The following is a 23,800-nucleotide window of genomic DNA, read 5'->3' as shown; positions in this document are numbered from 1 at the left end:
TTTGTGTACGTGCATGTGTGCATGCACGCGTGCATGCGTTTGTACTGTATAAATAAAAAGAGTATTCATACATGTTCTATTCATATTCAGTGTAATTGATAAGATGTGTGGGGAACCCAGGTGTATCACATTTACTATAGTGTTTTAACAATAAAAAGGTTTGCTCAAAATGACTGATTACAAAACAAGAGCATCGCCACCAGATTCTCCAGAAGGCTGCTGTTTGTTCAGAAGACATGCAAGATGTGGAAGATAATCGACAAATATTAGAACGGAACCAGATGCACATTAATGACATGCTGTCAACATCCTGGAGAAAAGAGTCACCTTTCTTGAGGGTGGGAGGGGAACAAATAAACAATCCTAATATAAAGAGCCACTGACCATGGCCCATGATTCCCTGCTCTGGTGACTGAACAGTAGCAACAATGAAGTGGAGAGTCCTGTGGTTGTATTTCTTCATTTTGGCTGCTGCTGAAGTCACTGAAATCCAGACTAGACTGGGTAAGATGCAAAATATTGTACTTTCTCTGCTGCTGGTTGCAGCCCATTCATGTATTATTACAGTTTACAGTACTCTGACAGTGAGGGGGTGTAAGGTGAAATATATTTGTTGTGATTCCCAAAATTCATGTGAATTCATTGAAGAATGTTGATACCCTTTTCTCATTGTATTTCTCCAGTTCGCAACCATGTCAGCAGCATCTGTAGCACATGGGGCAGAGAGCACTTCAAGACATTTGATGGTGATATATACAACTTTCCTGGTATGTGTGAATACAACCTGGTCTCCGACTGCCATGAGTCCTACCAGGAGTTCTCAGTGCACATGAAGAGGGACAGCAATGATGGAAACCCAACAGTCAGCTATGTGACGGTAACCATCAACGACCTTGTCTTCAACCTCAGCAAGAGTGCGGTTACTCTGAATGACAAGAAGTAAGTTTATAGAACAAAGCTGTAAAAAAAACAACTATCTCATCAAAATTCAATTTGTCTTTATTGTGTTAGACTGAATAGTGTTTAAATTTCCCATGCTCGTCGATCAATAATAATAAAACATAATTTTTTTTAAATCAGTGTCATATTGCCACACATGGGTTCAGGAGTACAAGTGGAAAAAAATGCTGCCTACATCAAACTCGAGTCCAAAGTCGGTGTCACTGTCATGTGGAACGGCGAGGACGCTGTCATGGTAAGACCCTAATTTAATATGGAGTACCAGATTATTTTAGAAGTGCATCAGGATGGAGTGTCACTTTGAGTTTACTTAGGTTACAATAAACATGTTTAAATGGTTCGTCCTTTGCAATGCAATGAGTTTAGTGTTGACCTTCAGTGAACGTGGGTTTTAAGCTCTATTGCGACTGGAATCCCTCCCAGCATAAAAACCAGCCAAGTTTCCCTGGAAAGTTGCAATGACTTGCTGTTGCAACCCCTGTGAAAAGGTGCAGCTGAAATTTATATGGCTTTAGTTTCAAGATTGATCTGACTCTTCATGACATATAAGTGTCATTTTTTTCTCTCAGAAAAATAACAATTGAATTAAGTCTTATAATATTTTTTGAAAGCACTCTTTTGTCACTTTTTCAGAACATTCAAAGCAGTACAAATATGAATTGTTCTGTAATTAACTAAATTATACGGATAATGTATAGTATTGTGTCAGTGTTTGACAGATAATAATAAATGTAGACAGTGTCAACAAAACAGTTTTAAACTTTTCCCAAACTTTTATTGTTTTATTGTTGTTATTTAGGTGGAGGTCGATGATGACTATGCTGATCGCACTTGTGGACTTTGTGGAGTATTCAATGGATCCTTTTCTCATGGTATACAACGTCATTTGTTATGTTTTCTTACATTTAATCTGCTACATGGCAGGTGACACTATGAATGTACCCACACGCAGGTTTCAAAATCAACCCCATTGAGTTTGGCAACAGACACAAAGTCCATCGTCCCAATGATGACTGTGAAGACCCCTCTGAAGAGGAAGACTCTTCAGAGGCTCTGGCTTTGCCAGATTCATGCAAGGACTTTGTGAGTTTATAACCTTACAATGTTTAATAATTCCATATTGTGATATGTAGTGACATTTGCCATTTTACAATGGAGAAACATTACCTCGACCACCAACCTCTTTTGTCTTTTTTAGCAAAACACATGTGACCAGATGCTGCATTCAGAGTCCTGGAGCTCCTGCACCGCCCTGATAAACCCTGAACCATACATCCAGGCCTGCGTGCAGGACATGTGCGGCTGTAACAACATAACAAATGATTTCTGTGTCTGCAGCACACTGTCTGAGTTCTCTCGTCAGTGTTCCCATGCAGGAGGGCATCCCCCCAACTGGAGGACGCCTCAGTTCTGTGGTAACAGAACACTTTCTTCTTTGTCTCTGGCTACCACCCTTTATGTTTTGTACTTTACACAGTACATTTACTCTGAAATCAGTGTTAAACAATCTTGGTGATCTTTAAAATGACATTTAAAACATAATTTAAAAAAATTGCAGATATGTGTAGAATTCATTGTAAGTGACATTATTAAAGGCATAAAAAAAAGTGTTTAAAGAGGTTTGAAAAATGATGGATCGTCACTGAAAACATTTTTAATAATTAACCCCTGCCTTGATGAGTATGAATTGCATTTATTGCTTTTTCCCTCCACAGCTAAACAGTGTCCCTACAACATGGTCTATGAGGAGAGCGGTTCCCCCTGCATGGACACTTGCACACATCAAGACACAAGTTCACTGTGTGAGGACCACAAAATGGACGGCTGCTTCTGTCCCTCTGGTTAGTGCTCGAAATATAGTTCTGTTTTCATGTTTTGATCACAATAAAACTTGATTTAGAGTTTCCTGTTTAACATAAACATATACTTAAACAGCATGTTTGTTACAGGGACTGTATTCGACGATATCTCCACGAGGGGGTGCATAGCTCAGTCTGAGTGTCAGTGCAAACGTGATAAGATTTACAACTCTGGTGAGATTCACAAACAGGACCAGGAGGAATGGTATGTCACTTTTTCAGTCATGTAATACATACTGCATTTATGCATCATTAAAACCGGGATAGTAACCAGTTTGAAAGGTCTCAGTTAATAGCGAACACATGATAATACCAAGGCAGCAGTGCTTCTTCATTGAGAGGTCAAGAGGTACATTTTATTTTCACACTGCATTTATACACGATTTCTGTACGGCTCTTACTTTGTCAACAGTTGTTATAACCATTGCTATGAAGTTCCATAGTTACCAATGGAAAGTTATTTCAATTGAAGTATTGAGAGAGTGCTGGAACTTCCTCCCATAAAAACAAGCAAAAATAAGATGATTATAACTTATTTTTATACGGAGTTACTGCATTTCCTTTCACCATACCGCAGCTGTGTTGAGCAATGTAAAACATGCATCTGGTAGATTACAGAAACCATCAACTTTACCAGTTTGCTCTTCATTAAATTTTTCCCACTGGGAAGTGGAATCTTTTCTAACTCACAGTTAATCATGATCTCACTATTTTTCAAAGTGTTTCAGAATTCACATGTATGATCACATCTTAAATCACTTGTGTCTCTTACAGTAAATGTTTGGCGGGTGTATGGGAGTGTAACAGTCTCCCAGCACCTGCTTTATGTGCAGTTGAAGAGGGTTCACATGTAACGACATTTGATGGAAAAACTTACACTTTTCATGGAGACTGTTACTACACGCTGGCCAAAGTAGAGAGAAAGGTGGGAAATGTCATTGCTTTGCTCAACTCAATGTGTATGTCATGAAAACTGTATAATTTATTAAATTAATTGTGTTCCAGGATGAGTTAAGTCAAAAATTTAAAATTCTGGTCCTGCTGATGCCGTGTGCACACCAAGAGTTTGACACGTGTCTCAAGACCGTTAAACTCCTGCTCAACAACGACCGAAACAATGTGAGACACATATTATGGTGAAATGTTAAAAATCACAAAAAATTTTGCTGATTTGTTATAAAGAATCTGTTTCCGTACAGGAATTAATATTCACCGCTGATGGCACTGTAAAGCAGAATATGCAGACCCTCACTTTGCCGTACCGCTCAGGTGAGTCAGACAATGAAGAAAACTCTGAAGGAAACATGATGATGTTGACAATGTTCATTCGTGCTTCAATATCTGATGCTCCTCTTTCTGATTTTTTGCCCCCTGGAAGGAGACATCAACATTTTTCACGCCTCATCCTTCCACATCTTGCTCCAGACCAGTTTTGGGTTACAAATTCAGATTCAACATGTTCCCATCATGCAAGTCTATGTCAAACTCGATCCGAGCTACAAGCAAAAAACACGAGGTAAGATTTATATTTGTTTTGATCATAAAGAAGTATGTCCAGATGTCTTCATGACAATCCTGCTCATTCTAACAGTTAAATGATGATAATAAGAGTGATGCTGATTATAGTAAACATTATTGCTTTTTCCTAATATTACACTTTTGAAATTGCCTTTCTGAAACCAATTCCATGTTATTGAGCCATGTGGCCTGGGTTATTTGAGGCTCACTCAGGTCCCAGTAGAGGGTTTGTGGTTATTCAAAGTGTCCAGACTCCGTACAGAAGTCTCCAGAGAAACGTGCTCGTATGATGTTAAAGGTTAGTTAGTTCGTCAGTGGAGGATGATCTCAGATAAAGAAGTAGCAATAAATTGCTGTACTTTTCTAAACACATTAAAGTAGTTTTAGATATAAATATTTGTGAATGTAATTCTCACGTTTCCTCCTCCATTCTGAAATTCTGAACCAAATCCAGAAAGCTGCATCAGGTTTCAAACAATATTTGTGGATTTGTTGTGTTTTCTCACTTGAAGGATTCTGTCAAATTAACAATTTCTTCAGGTTTATGTGGGAACTACAACATGATGCTGTCTGATGACATGAAGACTCCTCACGGAATTGTTGAAGGAACTGCTGCAACTTTCACAAACTCCTGGAAGGCTAACCTAATGTGTCCGTACATAGAGGAGAGACTTGATGATCCCTGCTCCTTCAGTGTGGAAAATGGTGGGAGACTTGTTCAATTATTTTGTTTATTCACATATTTCTATCCATTTATTAATCATGTCTTCTTTTCTCAGAGCTGTACGCCAAACACTGGTGCGCTTTGCTGCTGAGTCCAAATAGTACATTCACAAAGTGCCACTCAGCAGTGGATCCTGATATTTACTACAAGGTACAATGACACCTTCTTGTCTGCCCCTCACTGAGTTGGATGGGACTGTGGCTCTCTAAAACAGTGTGATGTCTTCTGCAGCGTTGTACTTATGCCAGCTGTAACTGTGAGAAGAGTGAGGCCTGCCTGTGTGCCGTTTTCTCCTCTTATGCACGAGCTTGTGCATCGAAGGGAGTGATGCTGCCTGAGTGGAGCGAGACTGTGTGCGGTAAGAGTGTCTTTCATTTTGTTGAGCTACTGTTCAGTAATAGTTTAAGATCTTCTCTTTCATGTTAATAATAAAACTCTGTACGCTGACATTGTCTACCAAACAGATAAATACATGAAGAGCTGCCCAGCCTCTCAGACCTTCTCTTACAACCATCAGAGATGCCAGATGAGTTGCAGATCTCTGGGCTCAAACCAGCAGAGCTGCAGCTCTGATTTCTCTCCTGTTGATGGCTGCTCATGTGCTGAAGGTTTCTACTCAGATGACAATGGCATCTGTGTACCCATGTCAAAATGTCCCTGTTACCATAACGATGTCTACGTCAAACCTGGAAAGTCTGTCAGCATCAAAAATGAGCACTGGTGAGTTAGTTCAGGAATTCTGATCAAGTATCCAAGACTAAGGACTTGATATCATTTAGACCTGTGCAATCATTTGTAGTTAATTATAATGGTACGATTTCTCATATGATAAAATAAAGAAAATCATATAATACTTATGCCAACATACCAGATTCACTGTCGTGGAGCTAGACAGGGTAGTCATGGCCTAGAAGTTGGAGCTTGAGAACAGGGTCGGCTCTGTTGCGCAGTCCCACCACAGAGAGTGTGGTAAAATGTAGGCGGGGCGGGTGATGTGGCGTGTTCTGATCAGTGAGAAATGGGTCCAAATGGCTCTTTGAGTGTTGAAGGTTGCCGACCTCTGGACTAGAAGATTCCTATTTGAGGTTTGCATCAGACATTGACCGCTAAACATGCGGCTCATGAACCATTGTGGTAAACCATCTTCATCATACTGGACATAGCTAAACTCAGTGATGTGTACGGCAGGCTCAAGCAAATCCGTGGTGCCAATCTTACAAAACATTTGGTAAAAACTGTATTTACAGCCAGTTAGTAAAGATTAAAGTGCAGTATACAGTATAATAATTGTAATCATTTGACATCAACAGTTTAGTTTAGTTTAGAGCAGAGCATATGTCAAAAATCTCGTACTGTGATTTTGTTTTGTGCTTATTTGTCAGCATACTGGAATTACAGAGTTTGCAGTATATGATCAACCTATGTATTACATATCATATCTTGGGTGGCTTTTTCTAGTGTTTGCACCAATGGGAGGCTTCATTGTCATTCTTGGAGAGCCCGCTCATCAGGTTTGTTGTTTTTTTTTTAACATATAACTGTTTCCACAACACCGGCTTGGGTTCATACTATGTGTGTTAAAGCAGTTTCTCCTTCTCTCCATTTTTTTGTTAACAGATTGTCCTCACCCCAAAGTGTTCTTCAACTGTTCAGGAGCAGGGGAGCTTGGTCTGCAGTGCGCTCGAACTTGTTCAAATCTGGACAGCGATGATTGTGTAAGACTTTGACATCCTCAAATAAAATAAGATCAACTTTTTTGATCCTTCTGAGTGGAAATTTCAAAGTAGCACAAGATAAGCATCATTAGAATAAAATACAAGAATGATAATAATAAAAAAAAAGAAACATTGGCACATTACCATCAATCGATCTTCCTAACTGCTTAATATGTATGGAGTCGTGGTGGCAGTTCAGAGGGCAGAGATGGGGGGGGGTGAAAACTAATTTCAGCCGCTTCTATCCTCAATCTCATTCTGTTAGTAATGACCCAAAGTTCATGACCATAGGTGAGGGTTTTCATAGAGACCAACCTATAAAAAGAGAGCTTTGCTTTATGGCTCAGCTCCCTCTTCACCACAACAGTCCAGTACAGTGATTGCATCCCATCAGCTGCCTCCCCGCATCTGTGGCCAATCTCACAATCAATCCCCCCATTACTTCTCAATAAGATAGTTCAACTCCACCCACCCTACCTGCAGAGGCCATGCCATCCTTTTCTGTGAGAGGACCATGAACTCAGATTTGGAGGTGCTGATCTGCATCCCAATCGCTTCACACTCCCCGTTAAACCGTTCCAGTAAACGCTGGAGGCCCTCGTGTGATGCCGTGAAAAGGACAAGATCATCTGCAAATTGCAGAGACATCACCCTCCGCCCCACATAAATGATGCTTTCAAGACCATGATTGCACCTCAACCCTGTCCATGAAAATAATGAACAAAAGTGGTGACAAGGCACAACTCTGGCAGAGTCCAGCACCCACCCTGGGCAAGTCCATCTTAATGCCAAGTATACAGACACAGCTCTCACACCAAAGTTGCAGTCCCACCAGACTTTTTGTGCCGGGGCGGGACGGGTTTTCGTGTGGTCCCACGTTTATGCTGTGTCACAGAGAACAAGGCTCAAGGCTTTTACTCAGACGGCCAAGGAGCTGCGGCCAGAGTAAGTCGGTTGTCGCCGGCCACTTCCGTGTTTTTCGCCCGATATGTCCCTGCGCCATTTACAACCCCGCCTATATCTTAATCGTACTTTCTGCGGTGGGACTGCGTGACAGAGTTGGGTCTGGATATGCTTTGCCTGACGGTACCCTCTCTCACCCGCTCTGGCACGCACTGCATGGTGGGACTGCAGCTCAAGAGTACAAAGACAGCAGCGGTTCCGATACTCCCTTAGAACTTCCCACAATAGATCTAAGGAGACATGGTCGTATGCTTTCTCACCCTGTGCAACGTCTGAGTGTAAGAAAGAGACCTTTTCTTATCAAGGAGTATGGCTCCAGAGCCAATGCTGTGCCTGGAGGTGAGCCCAACTATATCTTGTATGACCCTCTCAACCTCCCGCACCAGCACAGAACCTCCACCTACCCCAACATCACCATCACCACCACCACAACCACCACCACCGTCACACACCACAACATCTTCTGTGTTCCGTTTGCATGAGTGAGGTTTTGGGTGTGTCTGGGCCTTCACTTCAGATCTGTCCACCATGTGCTCCAGACGGCATAGCTCTGAAGGTCACTCGACCACGTAAACCCTTCTGCAACGACAAGGCCACAGTCCAGGCAGGGTTGGCAGATCACAAATAGCTAAAGTGACTACAATGACAGGAAAAACAATTTAAAAAAATAACAAAATGATTTGGTGGGCAAATACATAATGAGTCCGTTCAGAGCTGGTAATGGTGAGGCCAAACTGCTGTTGTACAATCTGATGAGGGTGGGCACAAAGAAGAATCTGAGTCTTACATTTCTGTGCCTGGGGAGGATAATCTGTTGACCACAGCTCATCCTGCACACAGATTTTGTTCTTTACACTCCTTACGTGGGTCACATTTCTTTCCAAATAAATTTGTGGACTATATTTTATAGTACTCAGGGTGTACATTTCAGTTCAACGCCCAATAGTTTGTAGACAGTTTTAAACAATTCAATATATAACGTTGTACATATGTGTTTCAATCCATGTGATCTTTCGGTTCTCTCAGGACTCCACAGAGTGTGAATCTGGCTGCCGGTGTCCTGATGGACTCCTTGAGGATGGCAAAGGTGCCTGTGTGACAGAAAGCAACTGTCCCTGTCAGCATGATGGACGTCTCTTTGTCCCGGGAACACAAATCCCTAACCAGTGCAACACTTGGTATGAGTATATCCTACAGAGATACTCATGTTCTAGATTATTTATTTATACTGTCTGTCTGTTTTACTCTTGTAGTGCAACAGTCTATGACATTAAACCTTTTCTAACATGTCTAGTACCTGCAAAAGTGGAAAATGGACGTGCACAGAAAAGAAATGTCCTGGAACTTGTGTTGTTTATGGGAGTGGTCACTACTCTACGTTTGATCAGCGATCTTACGGGTTTCAGGGAAGTTGTTCTTATATTGTCGTCAAGGTAAAAACTGTTTCCCAACTCATCCATAGTACACATCACCACAAACTATCAGATATGTCAGTCTGACTAAACTTATTTAAAAATGTCACATAAAAGTTAAATAAAGATGGTCAGTAATTAATGCTTGATAACAATATTTACAGTTATTGACACTTCAAATATGAGGCAAGTACACATAAGAGATTTAGCACTATCTTCATGGTCAATTACATATTTATGTTACTTATAATTCAGTCCTTCTAGAAAGATCTAGAAACTGCTATATTTTATGGCTTTTTTTATTAGATTATTTCATTGTTTATTGTCATGAACTGTTACAACAATAAAAATGCCGGGACATTGATTTGTATTATAGATATGGAAACAAGCATCTTCCAAAAGTTGAGCATAGAAACTAGAAGAAACAATTTTGCACTTGATGCAACACTAAAGTTAAAACTAAGTCGAAGTTTTCTCTGGACACACACATTTCCACTGCAAAGCACTAGGAAATGCTTTCACTGAGCCAGACTCAAAGATCTGTCACCAACGCTTTGTTGTGTTCTGTTTAAAGAAGACTTTACTTTCAGCTTATTTTGTGGTCACACAGTCGAGTTTACAAGCGAGATTATTTTAGTCCAGGTTGTGAGGTAGAAAAAATGTTTTAAACATTTGCATCTCTTCTCATAATATACATTAAATGGCTCATTTTAATAGCAGTGATATGAATACTACTTACAATTGTTGTAAATATGTGCATTATCCCTCAAAAGGTCCATGAATGAATATAGTGGCTGCAATTTATTTTTAATTGTTGACATTATACCGACTGTCCTGAAGATCAGAACCTATTTAAATTCCAAAAATTCAAAATTGAAAAATCGAAATCAAAAATGAAATCTCTCTCTTTCAAGAACAACTGTGCCAATAAAACAGCTCAGTACAACTTTGCGATCGTCACCGAGAACATCCCATGTGGATCTACTGGCACTACATGCTCCAAGACTGTCAGGATCCAGATGGGGGTAAGGAGTTCAGATAATACCTGGTGCTGTCCATACCTGAAGCATTATATATAAGAGAATAAATGAACACTCGTGGCAAGCTACCATTATCTTGTATTTCTTTTACAGCAAAAGGAAATCAAATTTATTAAGAATAACTATGAAGAAGAAGATCTGGGACATGGCCCTGAGATCAAGTACAGAATAAGAAGAGTTGGCTTGTATATTGTCTTGGAGTCCGACATTGGGGTTGCAGTGATGTGGGATCGGAAAACAACCATCCGTATCCTGATGGAACCACTGCATAGTGTACGTCACAGTGCTTTCACATAACGACGAGAAGAACCTCTGTGTGCTCTTGATATTGCGGATGATTGTTTTCCTCCATCCTAATAATTATAAATTAGGATGAAAATGCACAACAATCATTTCATGTCCGTGTGTGACAAAATGTGTTACTAAGTATATAACAAGCTCTTTTTTTGTGCCATTCAGGGAGAGGTGTGTGGTCTGTGTGGCAATTTTGACGGTGATGGACAGAACGACTTCACCACCCGGGGTAACATGGTCGTCAGCAGCCCGTTAGAATTTGCAAACAGCTGGAAATTGTACAGCACATGTCCAGATGTGGAGGCAAATGTCAGCCCCTGTGAAGTAAAACCCCATCGACATCACTGGGCAAAAATGACGTGCGGCATTGTAACCGGACAGACATTCAAAGAGTGCCACAAAAAGGTAACAGTGAAAATGAGGTTTTGATGTACAGCTCCCTGCTAACAATATAACAGATACCCTTAAATATCTGTTGCTCATTCTGACCTTCTCTACAGGTCGATCCTCTTCCTTTTTATGAAAACTGTGTGAAAGACTCATGCGCCTGTGACACTGGAGGAGACTGCGAGTGTCTCTGCACTGCAGTAGCAGCTTATGCTCAAGCTTGTAATGAGGCCAGAGTCTGTGTTGCATGGAGAACGCCTGACATCTGTCGTGAGTACACAGTTGTACTTCAAGCTTTTGGTTTTTTAGGCATAAAGCACTGCTGTGCGGCTCTGCAAAGTCTCATGAACTCAGTATTTACAGATTTAGCAACGTGTGCATTGTTGACACAATCCCATTGGACAATTTGCAAAGTGCTTTGCCTCCACAAGCACAAAATGAAATATGATATCATTGAATTGGTGGAGGAAATAATAAATCACTTTGGAGTGTTACAGCTAATGTCTTCTTTAAGACACTACTGCCATGGGTATATACTATTTCCATTAGTCTCAAATATGACTAAAGATTTTGTCACTGACTCATGTAAGGATGTATGAGGAGTACCTTGAATTTCAGTTCAAATCATAATTTCATTATTTGCTCAACACTTTCATTGGCTTTGATTTTTATATGTCCCAGCGGTCTTTTGTGATTACTACAACAACCCACAAGAGTGCAAGTGGCACTATAACCCATGCCATACTGCGTGCTACAAGACCTGTTTGAATCCAGAAGGAACCTGTATAAGCCCTCTCCCAACTCTGGAAGGTCAGAGGTCAACTTAAGTCAAACTTTGTGGTCATGTTCTGGTGTTCAAGAAGCAGTTTGATGTTTCGTAATGTGTTTCTATAGGTTGTTATCCTGTATGCCCAGAGGATAAGCCTATATATGATGAGAGGAACCAGACATGCGTGGATGTCTGTGAACCAACACCCACTACAACTCCATCCACAACCACAACAACTCCATCCACAACCCCATCATCTCCATCTACAACCACAACAACTCCATCCACAACCACACCGACTCCATCCACACCGACTCCAACTCTATCTACAACCACAACAACTCCATCCACTACTACAACTCCCATCACTACTCCTTGCAGTTCAGAGTGTGTTTGGTCAGACTGGTATAATGTAGATGATCCAGCTTCAGATGGCAGTGACTGGGAGACATACAAGAACATCACAAATAGCGATCAGGAAATATGTGAATATCGCAACGAAATTCAGTGTAGAGCAACTCAATACCCAGACATGAGCTTTAATGACTTTGTGACGCAAACTAAACAAATGGTTACTTGTAATTTAAGCTATGGTTTGATATGTAGAAAAGAAGACCAGGTACGACCTCGAAAATGTTTTGACTACGAGATCAGAGTATGTTGTAATTCAACTGAATGTAATCCCACTGCATCCACCACAACTCCATCCACCACCACAACAACTCCATCCACAACTACTCCAACTCCATCGACTACAACAACTCTATCCACAACTCCATCCACAACCACTACAACTCAATCCACAACTACTACAACTCCATCCACAACTACTGCAACTCCGTCCACAACCACAACAACTCCATCCACAACTACTACAACTCCACCCACAACCACAACTCGATCCACAACCACAACACCTCCATCCACAACTACTCCAACTCCATCCACAACCACAACTCCATCCACAACTACTCCTACCCCATCCACAACAACTACTACAACTCCATCTACAACAACTAGAACAACTCCACCCACAACAACTACTCCAACTCCATCTACAACAGCTACGACAAGTCCACCCACAACCACTACTCCAACTCCATCAACTACTCCAACTCCTTCTACAACTACTACATCTCCACCTACAACTACTACAACTTCATCCACAACCACAACCCCATCCACAACTAATCCAACTCCATCCACAACCACAACTACTCCATCCACAACTCCTACAACTCCATCCACAACCACAACAACTCCATCTACAACTACTCCAACTGTATCCACAACCACAACTACTCCATCCACAACTACTACATCTCCATCCACAACCACAACTGCATCCACATCCACAATACCTCCATCTACAACTACTACAACTCCATCCACAACAACTACTACAACTCCATCCACAACTACTGCAACTCCATCCATAACAACTACTACTACTCCATCCACAACTACTACATCTCCATCCACAACCACAACTGCATCCACATCCACTATACCTCCATCTACAACTCCTCCAACCCCATCCACAACAACTACTACAACTCCATCCACAACTACTGCAACTCCATCTATAACAACTACTACAGCTCCATCCACCACCACAACAACTCCATCCACAACTCCATCCACAACTACTACAACCCTATCCACCACAACTCCATCCACCACAACTACTACTCCATCCACAACTACTCCAACTCCATCGACTACAACAACTCTATCCACAACTCCATCCACAACCACTACAACTCAATCCACAACTACTACAACTCCATCCACAACTACTGCAACTCCGTCCACAACCACAACAACTCCATCCACAACTACTACAACTCCACCCACAACCACAACTCGATCCACAACCACAACACCTCCATCCACAACTACTCCAACTCCATCCACAACCACAACTCCATCCACAACTACTCCTACCCCATCCACAACAACTACTACAACTCCATCTACAACAACTATGACAACTCCACCCACAACAACTACTCCAACTCCATCTACAACAGCTACGACAAGTCCACCCACAACCACTACTCCAACTCCATCAACTACTCCAACTCCTTCTACAACTACTACATTTCCACCTACAACTACTACAACTCCATCCACAACCACAACCCCATCCACAACTAATCCAACTCCATCCACAACCACAACTACTCCATCCACAACTCCTACAACTCCATCCACAACCACAACAACTCCATCTACAACTACTCCAACTGTATCCACAACCACAACTACTCCATCCACAACTACTACATCTCCATCCACAACCACAACTGCATCCACATCCACAATACCTCCATCTACAACTACTACAACTCCATCCACAACAACTACTACAACTCCATCCACAACTACTGCAACTCCATCCATAACAACTACTACATCTCCATCCACAACCACAACTGCATCCACATCCACTATACCTCCATCTACAACTCCTCCAACTCTATCCACAACAACTACTACAACTCCATCCACAACTACTGCAACTCCATCTATAACAACTACTACAGCTCCATCCACCACCACAACAACTCCATCCACAACTCCATCCACAACTACTACAACCCTATCCACCACAACTCCATCCACCACAACTACTACTACTCCATCTACCACTACTACAACTCCATCCACCACAACTATAAGGCCACCTCCCCCAACAACTACAACTCCACCCACTACTACACGTCCATCCACGACAATTACAACTCAAGCTACTCCTGAAACTGCAACACCATCCACAATCACCACTCCGAATACAAAACCACAAGTCAACAATACCACTACACCTCCCTCCACAACAACCACAAGTCCTCATCCCGCAACAACTACAACTGGAACTACACCTACTACTACAACTACTGCTCCACCCACCACTACAACTCCACCTACTATGACAACTCCATCCACAACAACTCCAACTCCACCCACTACTACATCTCCATCCACAACTGCATCCACATCCACAATACCTCCATCTACAACCACTACAACTCCATCCACAACAACTACTACAACTCCATCCACAACTACTGCAACTCCATCCATAACAACTACTACTACTCCATCCACAACTACTACATCTCCACCCACAACCACAACTGCATCCACATCCACTATACCTCCATCTACAACTACTCCAACTCCATCCACAACAACTACTACAACTCCATCCACAACTACTGCAACTCCATCTATAACAACTACTACAGCTCCATCCACCACCACCACAACAACTCCATCCACAACTCCATCCACAACTACTACAACCCTATCCACCACAACTCCATCCACCACAACTACTACTACTCCATCTACCACTACTACAACTCCATCCACCACAACTATAATGCCACCTCCCCCAACAACTACAACTCCACCCACTACTACACGTCCATCCACGACAATTACAACTCAAGCTACTCCTGAAACTGCAACACCATCCACAATCACCACTCCGAATACAAAACCACAAGTCAACAATACCACTACACCTCCCTCCACAACAACCACAAGTCCTCATCCCGCAACAACTACAACTGGAACTACACCTACTACTACAACTACTGCTCCACCCACCACTACAACTCCACCTACTACGACAACTCCATCCACAACAACTCCAACTCCACCCACTACTACATCTCCACCCACAACCACTACTCCAACTCCATCAACTACTCCAACTCCTTCTACAACTACTACATTTCCACCTACAACTACTACAACTCCATCCACAACCACAACCCCATCCACAACTAATCCAACTCCATCCACAACCACAACTACTCCATCCACAACTCCTACAACTCCATCCACAACCACAACAACTCCATCTACAACTACTCCAACTGTATCCACAACCACAACTACTCCATCCACAACTACTACATCTCCATCCACAACCACAACTGCATCCACATCCACAATACCTCCATCTACAACTACTACAACTCCATCCACAACAACTACTACAACTCCATCCACAACTACTGCAACTCCATCCATAACAACTACTACTACTCCATCCACAACTACTACATCTCCATCCACAACCACAACTGCATCCACATCCACTATACCTCCATCTACAACTCCTCCAACTCTATCCACAACAACTACTACAACTCCATCCACAACTACTGCAACTCCATCTATAACAACTACTACAGCTCCATCCACCACCACAACAACTCCATCCACAACTCCATCCACAACTACTACAACCCTATCCACCACAACTCCATCCACCACAACTACTACTACTCCATCTACCACTACTACAACTCCATCCACCACAACTATAAGGCCACCTCCCCCAACAACTACAACTCCACCCACTACTACACGTCCATCCACGACAATTACAACTCAAGCTACTCCTGAAACTGCAACACCATCCACAATCACCACTCCGAATACAAAACCACAAGTCAACAATACCACTACACCTCCCTCCACAACAACCACAAGTCCTCATCCCGCAACAACTACAACTGGAACTACACCTACTACTACAACTACTGCTCCACCCACCACTACAACTCCACCTACTACGACAACTCCATCCACAACAACTCCAACTCCACCCACTACTACATCTCCATCCACAACTGCATCCACATCCACAATACCTCCATCTACAACCACTACAACTCCATCCACAACAACTACTACAACTCCATCCACAACTACTGCAACTCCATCCATAACAACTACTACTACTCCATCCACAACTACTACATCTCCACCCACAACCACAACTGCATCCACATCCACTATACCTCCATCTACAACTACTCCAACTCCATCCACAACAACTACTACAACTCCATCCACAACTACTGCAACTCCATCTATAACAACTACTACAGCTCCATCCACCACCACCACAACAACTCCATCCACAACTCCATCCACAACTACTACAACCCTATCCACCACAACTCCATCCACCACAACTACTACTACTCCATCTACCACTACTACAACTCCATCCACCACAACTATAATGCCACCTCCCCCAACAACTACAACTCCACCCACTACTACACGTCCATCCACGACAATTACAACTCAAGCTACTCCTGAAACTGCAACACCATCCACAATCACCACTCCGAATACAAAACCACAAGTCAACAATACCACTACACCTCCCTCCACAACAACCACAAGTCCTCATCCCGCAACAACTACAACTGGAACTACACCTACTACTACAACTACTGCTCCACCCACCACTACAACTCCACCTACTACAACAACTCCATCCACAACAACTCCAACTCCACCCACTACTACATCTCCATCCACAACCACAACTGCATCCACATCCACAATACCGCCATCTACAACTACTACAACTCCATCCACAACTACTACAACTCCAACCACAACCCCATCCACAACTACTCCAACTCAATCCACAACTACTACATCTCAAACCACAATTACTCCATCCACAACAACTACCACAACTCCATACACAACTACTCCGACTCTATCCACAACTACTCTAACTCCATCCACAACTACTCCAACTCCATCCACAACCACAACTCCATCCATAACAACTACTACTACTCCATCCACAACTACTACATCTCCATCCACAACCACAACTGCATCCACATCCACTATACCTCCATCTGCAACTACTCCAACTCCATCCACAACAACTACTACAACTCCATCCACAACTACTGCAACTCCATCTATAACAACTACTACAGCTCCATCCACCACCACAACAACTCCATCCACAACTCCATCCAAAACTACTACAACCCTATCCACCACGACTCCATCCACCACAACTACTACTACTCCATCTACCACTACTACACCTCCCTCCACAACAACCACAAGTCCTCATCCCGCAACAACTACAACTGGAACTACACCTACTACTACAACTACTGCTCCACCCACCACTACAACTCCACCTACTACGACAACTCCATCCACAACGACTCCAACTCCACCCACTACTACAACTCCATCTGTTACTACAACACCACCAATAACATGTCCTGACTGGAACGTCACAGTAAGTATATTAAAGTATATCTCACATGCTTATATCAATCTCCTTTTCAGATTCTGTAACATATGTTCTTTGCATTTGTTCTTATAGGTTTTATTTTCTTTGACATATTTTCTTTTTCTTGAAGCAAAATGAACCTTTCTGGCTTTGCGAATGCATCATGGCTAGATGTATTGAGAATAATACAATCGAAATTATTCCATATGAATGTCCACCCATTAAGGAAATCACTTGTTCCAATGGCAAGAAACCAGTCCTTGCCTGGGACGAAAAACACTGTTGTCAACAATATGTTTGTGACTGTAAGTTTATATATGTATTCAATAGATCTTTCATATCCCTTTATGTTTTTCATCCAGTTACTTTTGAATTTTACTTTTCCTTTCTTCTCTAGGTGTATGTGAAGGCTGGGGAGATCCTCATTACATCACATTTGATGGCTTGTACTACAGTTACCAAGGAAACTGTACTTATGTTTTAATGGAAGAGAAAACACCAAAAGCAAATTTGAAGATTTATATTGACAATGTTAATTGTGATCTCATTGAAGATGTTTCTTGTCCACGATCAATAATAATAGCGTACGGATTGCAAGTTGTCTCACTTGTCAATCACAACCTCATCGGAGCAGCACAGTTAGAGGTGAAGTTCAATTTGTATTTTCCTTCAAGTTTCACTGCATGAACAACTGAACAACTCCTCAAATCCTAATCACATATTTGCCATCACTGTGGATAGAATTTTTTGAATGGATTATAAATTATTTATTTTTCAATTGATAATTCTTTCTGTTTGTTTTAGGTACTACAAAATGGAAAACCTCTGAAACTACCTTACCTAAATCAAGGTGTCAAGATCATAAATACAGGAATTAACTTGATTTTTGAGATCCCTCACCTTGGCGTGGTTATAAGTTTTGGATTGACTGGTTTTAGTGTTGATTTGCCTTATAAATTCTTTGGCAAAAACACACAAGGCCACTGTGGTGAGAATCTTTTACAATTTTAACATTTTTACAAATTGTATGGAGTCGGATTGTAATTTGTATATGTCTGGTTTCAGGAACATGCAACAATAATCAGGCGGATGACTGCATGTTACCTGGAGGCCAGCTGGTGGAAAGTTGTGCAGTCATGGCTGACTATTGGCAGGCTAATGGCATTCACCAGCCCAACTGCCCCAAACCACCTCCTCCACCCACCAGTATGCCAACACAGACACCAACTTTGGCCCCGTGCAGGCCAGACTCCATATGTGACCTTCTTTACAAGAGGTACACATGGTCTATTCCATTGCAGAAGTTCACTTCCATCCTCATAATGTAACCACATTGAGGATAAAGCAGTTACACTTACTCACTGGTTTTGTTTGTTGACCCTTTCTTCCACAGTCCTTTCACAGCATGCCATCCCTTCATGTCACCAGACAAATTCTACAAAGGCTGCATTTTTGATAGCTGTCATATTTCCAATCCTGCAGTAATGTGCACAAGTTTACAGACGTACGCCGCTGTCTGTGCTCAGGCTGGCGTTTGCCTTTACTGGAGGAACCACACCACACTTTGTTGTAAGTAACAGAATACAGTGGAGAGACAAGCTTTGCATAGAACCTATATCTGCATATTAGCAACGTATTTCTTAACATCTCCACTATAACAATAGTAGTAAGTGCTTAATGTCTTCATCTTGGTAACATTTCTATAGTTATATTTATATTATCTTTATATATGTATCATGTAAACTAATTCAATTGACTCATAGGCTGGTCAGTGACATCTGAAGGGCCATATATTGCTTTCAGGCCATATGATTCCCAGGTCTGGTTTGGATAATCACAGTCAAGTGAGACAAAGTGTTTCTTTAACTGTTGTGGTGTTGACACATACTGAACAGACTATTTAGTGCACATCAATTAATAAGGAGCTTGTTAATATGTTGTTGTTTTTTGTTTTTTTTGCAATTGCAATTGCAGCAAGTGGCTGTCCATCAGACAAAATCTACAAACCATGTGGTCCAGCAGAACAGCCAACTTGTGAAGACAAGTAAGTTTACACAAGTTTTAATTTTATGGTTCATTGTGCAATTTAAGGATTTCCTAAGATGATGACCATATTGTGTTAATAGTAAATATTTAAAGAAGAGTAAATCATTTGAGATTAACAGTGTAATGTATCTAAAAGGCATAAGACAACACAACATGTTCTTTCTCTATATGCTTTGACTTTCAGTCCCTATGAGCCAACTATGAACTACACCACTGAAGGCTGCTTTTGTCCTGATGGAACTAAACTTTTCAACAAGGAGTCTGGAAAATGTGTCGAAAAGTGTGGTAAGTGTTGTTGTTTTATCAAATTATATTCTGTCAATGAGGAAATCTCATTGACTTTTTCATTCTCCGACAGGATGTCTTGATCCTGAGGGACTCGCTCGTGAGGTGAGCCTTCATCTCTGTCTTGAATTTAATCAAATACTTCACTGTACTTTTTACCTGCAAGAATAAATATTTCACTTTTATGACTTTTGTTTTCCTTTCAGTTTAATGAGAGATTTGAGTACAAGTGTCAGGACTGTATCTGCGAGGAATCCACCAAGGCTATGACCTGCAAGCCTAAGTTGTGCCCATCAATACCAACCCAAAACTGCACTGCGCCAGGGTTTGTCCTCGTCAACCAAACAAATCCATCAGATCCCTGCTGTACTGCCTTCATTTGTGGTAAAACATCCATCTTTAATACTTTCAGTCAGGTTTTGCTGGTGAAAACTATTGAACCTGTTTCTGAATGACAGCTGTTTTATTCTCTGCAGAATGTAAAAGTAGTACTTGCCCCATCATTGACATGAGCTGTCCAGTTGGGTACAAACCAGCTGTCAGTGTTCCGGAGGGAAAATGCTGCCCAGAACATTCATGTGGTGAGCTCATGAATTCAGATTGGATTCAGCCAAGATTTCATCACCACAATAGTGCATTTGTGTAACGTATGTTCACACTTATTCTTCCCTAGAGCCTAAAAGAGTGTGTGTCCACAAAGACTCCGAATACCAGGTAAAATAAAAATGTATCTAGTACAATTAATGAGTTGTTATTGCAGTAGTTCCACACAGGGGGGCACACAGAGGAAACAATAGTTAACGTCTGCCACATTCTCTCTTTAATACTCAGATGACAGAGTAGAAAGTAGTACAATTTAATAATATTCATTAAGTGAATTATTTTTTCATCTTGTCATTGATGATCAACCTAATTCTCTTCACATAGTGTGATTTTTATTTTAGTTTGTTTTGCAATGAAGACCAATCTGAAATATCATTGACTAGAAATGCAGTAAATAAATGTATTATTACACTTATTGTTAGCTTTCAGCTCTCAGATTTATTTCCTTGCAACCATTGGCCTGTAAACAAACATTGAGATCAATCGGATCAGCCCGAGCCAGTCACCTCCTCCGTGAAATCAATGTAGCTCGCTTCTGGTTCTTTATGGGGATAAAAACACAATAATGAGCATATTCTTTCTTATTTTGCCAGCCTGGTACTTCTGTTCCTGCACCTGAATGCCAGGAATGTACCTGCACCAATGAGGTTGACCCCAAAAGTGGTCTATTCAAAATACGTTGCCAGTTTCAAGAGTGTAATCAAGAGTGTGACCCGGTAAGAACAATCACAGAAATCAAACTCAAACTGTGTTTATTGTAAGGGCAAACATGGGACCTTAACACCTTCCATCTCCTCTAGGGTTTTATATATGAAGAAAATGACTCAGACGAATGCTGTGGGAAGTGTGTACAGACACATTGTGTCACAAGTGTTAATGGCACCGCCCAGCTCCTGAGGGTAAAATGGATCCTCTGTGTTGTCTGTATTTCCAAATAATCATTTTCCTTTCATCCCAAAGCCATGCATTACCTTTTTGTCTTTGTGTACTCTTGCAGCAAGGAGAAACTTGGTCACCACCTGGAAATAGGTGTGAATATTACACCTGTATTAAGAGTACTGGAACATTATTAACTGTCAATTCAAACATTGTCTGCCCACCATTTGATGAGAACAAATGTGAGCCTGTAAGTACCAACTTTTGACAAACTGAATTAAATATAAATGGTACAGATGATGGATGGATGTTTCTGGAAGTTTACACACTTGCTGATGATGTTTTTTTTCTTCTTTAGAACACAATTCAGACTTCAGCCAACGGCTGCTGTAAAGTTTGTGAGTGTAACTTTTTCATTTAACATTTTTTTCTAATCATTCTAATAGAATGGAGCTGACTGGGCATCTTTTGTTCAACAGGTGTGGAAAAGGAGAAGGGCTGCAAGTTAATGTCTGGGAAAACCATTGTTATGCACCAGAACTGTCAGTCCGGGGAAGAGGTTGATATGCCATATTGTGAAGGGTCCTGCAACACTTACACCTTGTAAGAACCATTGAGACACAGAGACACAGGAAATATTGATAAATTTAATCATTAATATGAAGTTTGTCCAGATTGTGCCTTCAACAACTAATGCTGTCTGTGGTTTTCTTCAGGTACTCCCAATCAGCAGCAGCTCTTCAGCATTCTTGCTCCTGCTGTAAGGAGACACGGTTTAGCCGTCGTACCATTGACCTGCTCTGCCTGAACGGAGAGACGATCCCCTACACGTACATGCATGTAGAGCAGTGCGGCTGTGGTCAGAAAGACTGCACGGAGACTGCTGCTCACTCCGCACGCAGGAGGCGAAGCCTCACCCTCATCTAATGAATTAGTCTGTCATCACATCAACAGCTGTGAAATGACAACATTATATCTCCATAACTATGTCACAATCATCACATCTCCTACAAACTATCTGGTGTTGTAGAGAGACTATTTATCAACTGATCAAATAAAAAGCTGCAACTCAGTTTATGTCTTCTCTCTTTCATTGAATCATTTTTGCCAACCCAACATTTCATCAAATCAACCGACTTCTTTATCCTTTCTTTTCATCACCGAGAAGAGAAAAACTCTGGTGAACATATTTATCTTTAAAAAAAAAACCTGTCTTCTCAACTTTATTCAATCGTGTTGACCAATTAGTTGACATAGAGAGTCTCATCACGAACAAGGATTATCTGTCAGAAAAAGAATGATACCTAGGATCTGGCTCGAAACACCAAGTTTTGTCGGTGAAAACACAGTGGCAAATTAATATCTTAAAGTCACACAAGAATAAAAATCTTGCGTGACAGACACGCCAGGTGAGCTCAGAGAAAAACAGAACAATTGTCAGTATTATGAGATAATGTTTCTCCTCTCATAATATGGAGGAATGTTTCTTGCTCCAGGACAACCCAACTGCTGCTTCATTACATTGCAAGGTTGAAATCTCACCTTCTACATGTCTCCTCTGTGTCACACACAAATCTACTTAGACTAACATGTAATCTACATGAGCATAAATAATATAAAAGATAAAGGTGCAAGAGGTAAAAATAAAACTGTTAAAACCTGGGGGAAGGTCTTAAGCAGAAAACGAAACATTTTTCTTCAGATAATACAATCTAATAATTTATAAAACAATAGAATAAATGACTTGATATTCACAATTGAATATTTATATTCAATGTAAACAGGCTGATTTTGTTTACACTGCCAATGATGCAGGATTACCTTCATGCTCCTACGGAGAGAAATGGCAAAAAGAATTATGCGGAATGTGCTGGAATTGAACACAATTGGCTAAACTGTCTAACAAGGCTAAAGAAATATTGGAGCAGTGGAGCATGCCACCGTCAGGTTCACCCACAGAGGCACGGAGTCAGGACTGCAGTCTGCCATCATTTATTAAATTAAGACAAAACCAAAACTGAAAAGACATACAGAGCCAAAGCCTCTCTCAGGCTCTTTCTTGTGTCTCTGTGCTCCTGCCTGTCACTCCCGTGTGTCTGGCGGCTCCTCCTTTATGGGCAGAGAGGTGAGGCAGCACACCTGATTCCTATCAGGTGTGCTGCCTCACCTCTCTGCCACAAATATAAAGCAATGGAATTGGTAAGAAAAATTATAATCATAAAAAAATGGCTGAAAATGACTCAAATAGATCAAACTGCTAGGAT

At 41.3% G+C, this 23,800-nt stretch overlaps 1 protein-coding gene across 1 annotated transcript; it reads left to right on the top strand.

The window, feature by feature from the left end:
* Positions 1-402: 402 nt before the first annotated feature.
* On the top strand, positions 403-22,612 carry LOC308116559 (mucin-5B-like). Its single transcript, XM_080474810.1, has 46 exons — positions 403-504; positions 684-939; positions 1,081-1,195; positions 1,760-1,832; positions 1,913-2,043; positions 2,159-2,375; positions 2,676-2,801; positions 2,910-3,024; positions 3,594-3,744; positions 3,825-3,938; positions 4,019-4,088; positions 4,198-4,335; positions 4,878-5,042; positions 5,117-5,211; positions 5,293-5,419; positions 5,526-5,781; positions 6,520-6,572; positions 6,679-6,776; positions 8,766-8,917; positions 9,034-9,172; positions 10,066-10,176; positions 10,651-10,890; positions 10,986-11,142; positions 11,554-11,682; positions 11,767-11,831; positions 12,573-13,886; positions 14,232-14,450; positions 14,838-16,112; positions 16,533-17,732; positions 17,857-18,031; positions 18,124-18,371; positions 18,531-18,714; positions 18,792-19,002; positions 19,120-19,295; positions 19,701-19,770; positions 19,957-20,057; positions 20,131-20,162; positions 20,264-20,441; positions 20,534-20,638; positions 20,731-20,771; positions 21,254-21,376; positions 21,461-21,559; positions 21,658-21,786; positions 21,895-21,934; positions 22,016-22,139; positions 22,253-22,612. The coding sequence occupies exons 1-46, from the start codon at positions 429-431 to the stop codon at positions 22,461-22,463; spliced, it is 9,624 nt and encodes a 3,207-aa protein (XP_080330936.1). The 5' UTR covers positions 403-428; the 3' UTR covers positions 22,464-22,612.
* Positions 22,613-23,800: the final 1,188 nt, after the last annotated feature.

This window comes from Lipophrys pholis (assembly GCF_963383615.2).
Source record: "Lipophrys pholis genome assembly, chromosome: 11".
Taxonomy (NCBI): Eukaryota; Metazoa; Chordata; class Actinopteri; order Blenniiformes; family Blenniidae; genus Lipophrys; species Lipophrys pholis.
Note: the sequence above shows the minus strand (reverse complement) of the source record. Positions and strands in the feature narration are given on the sequence as shown.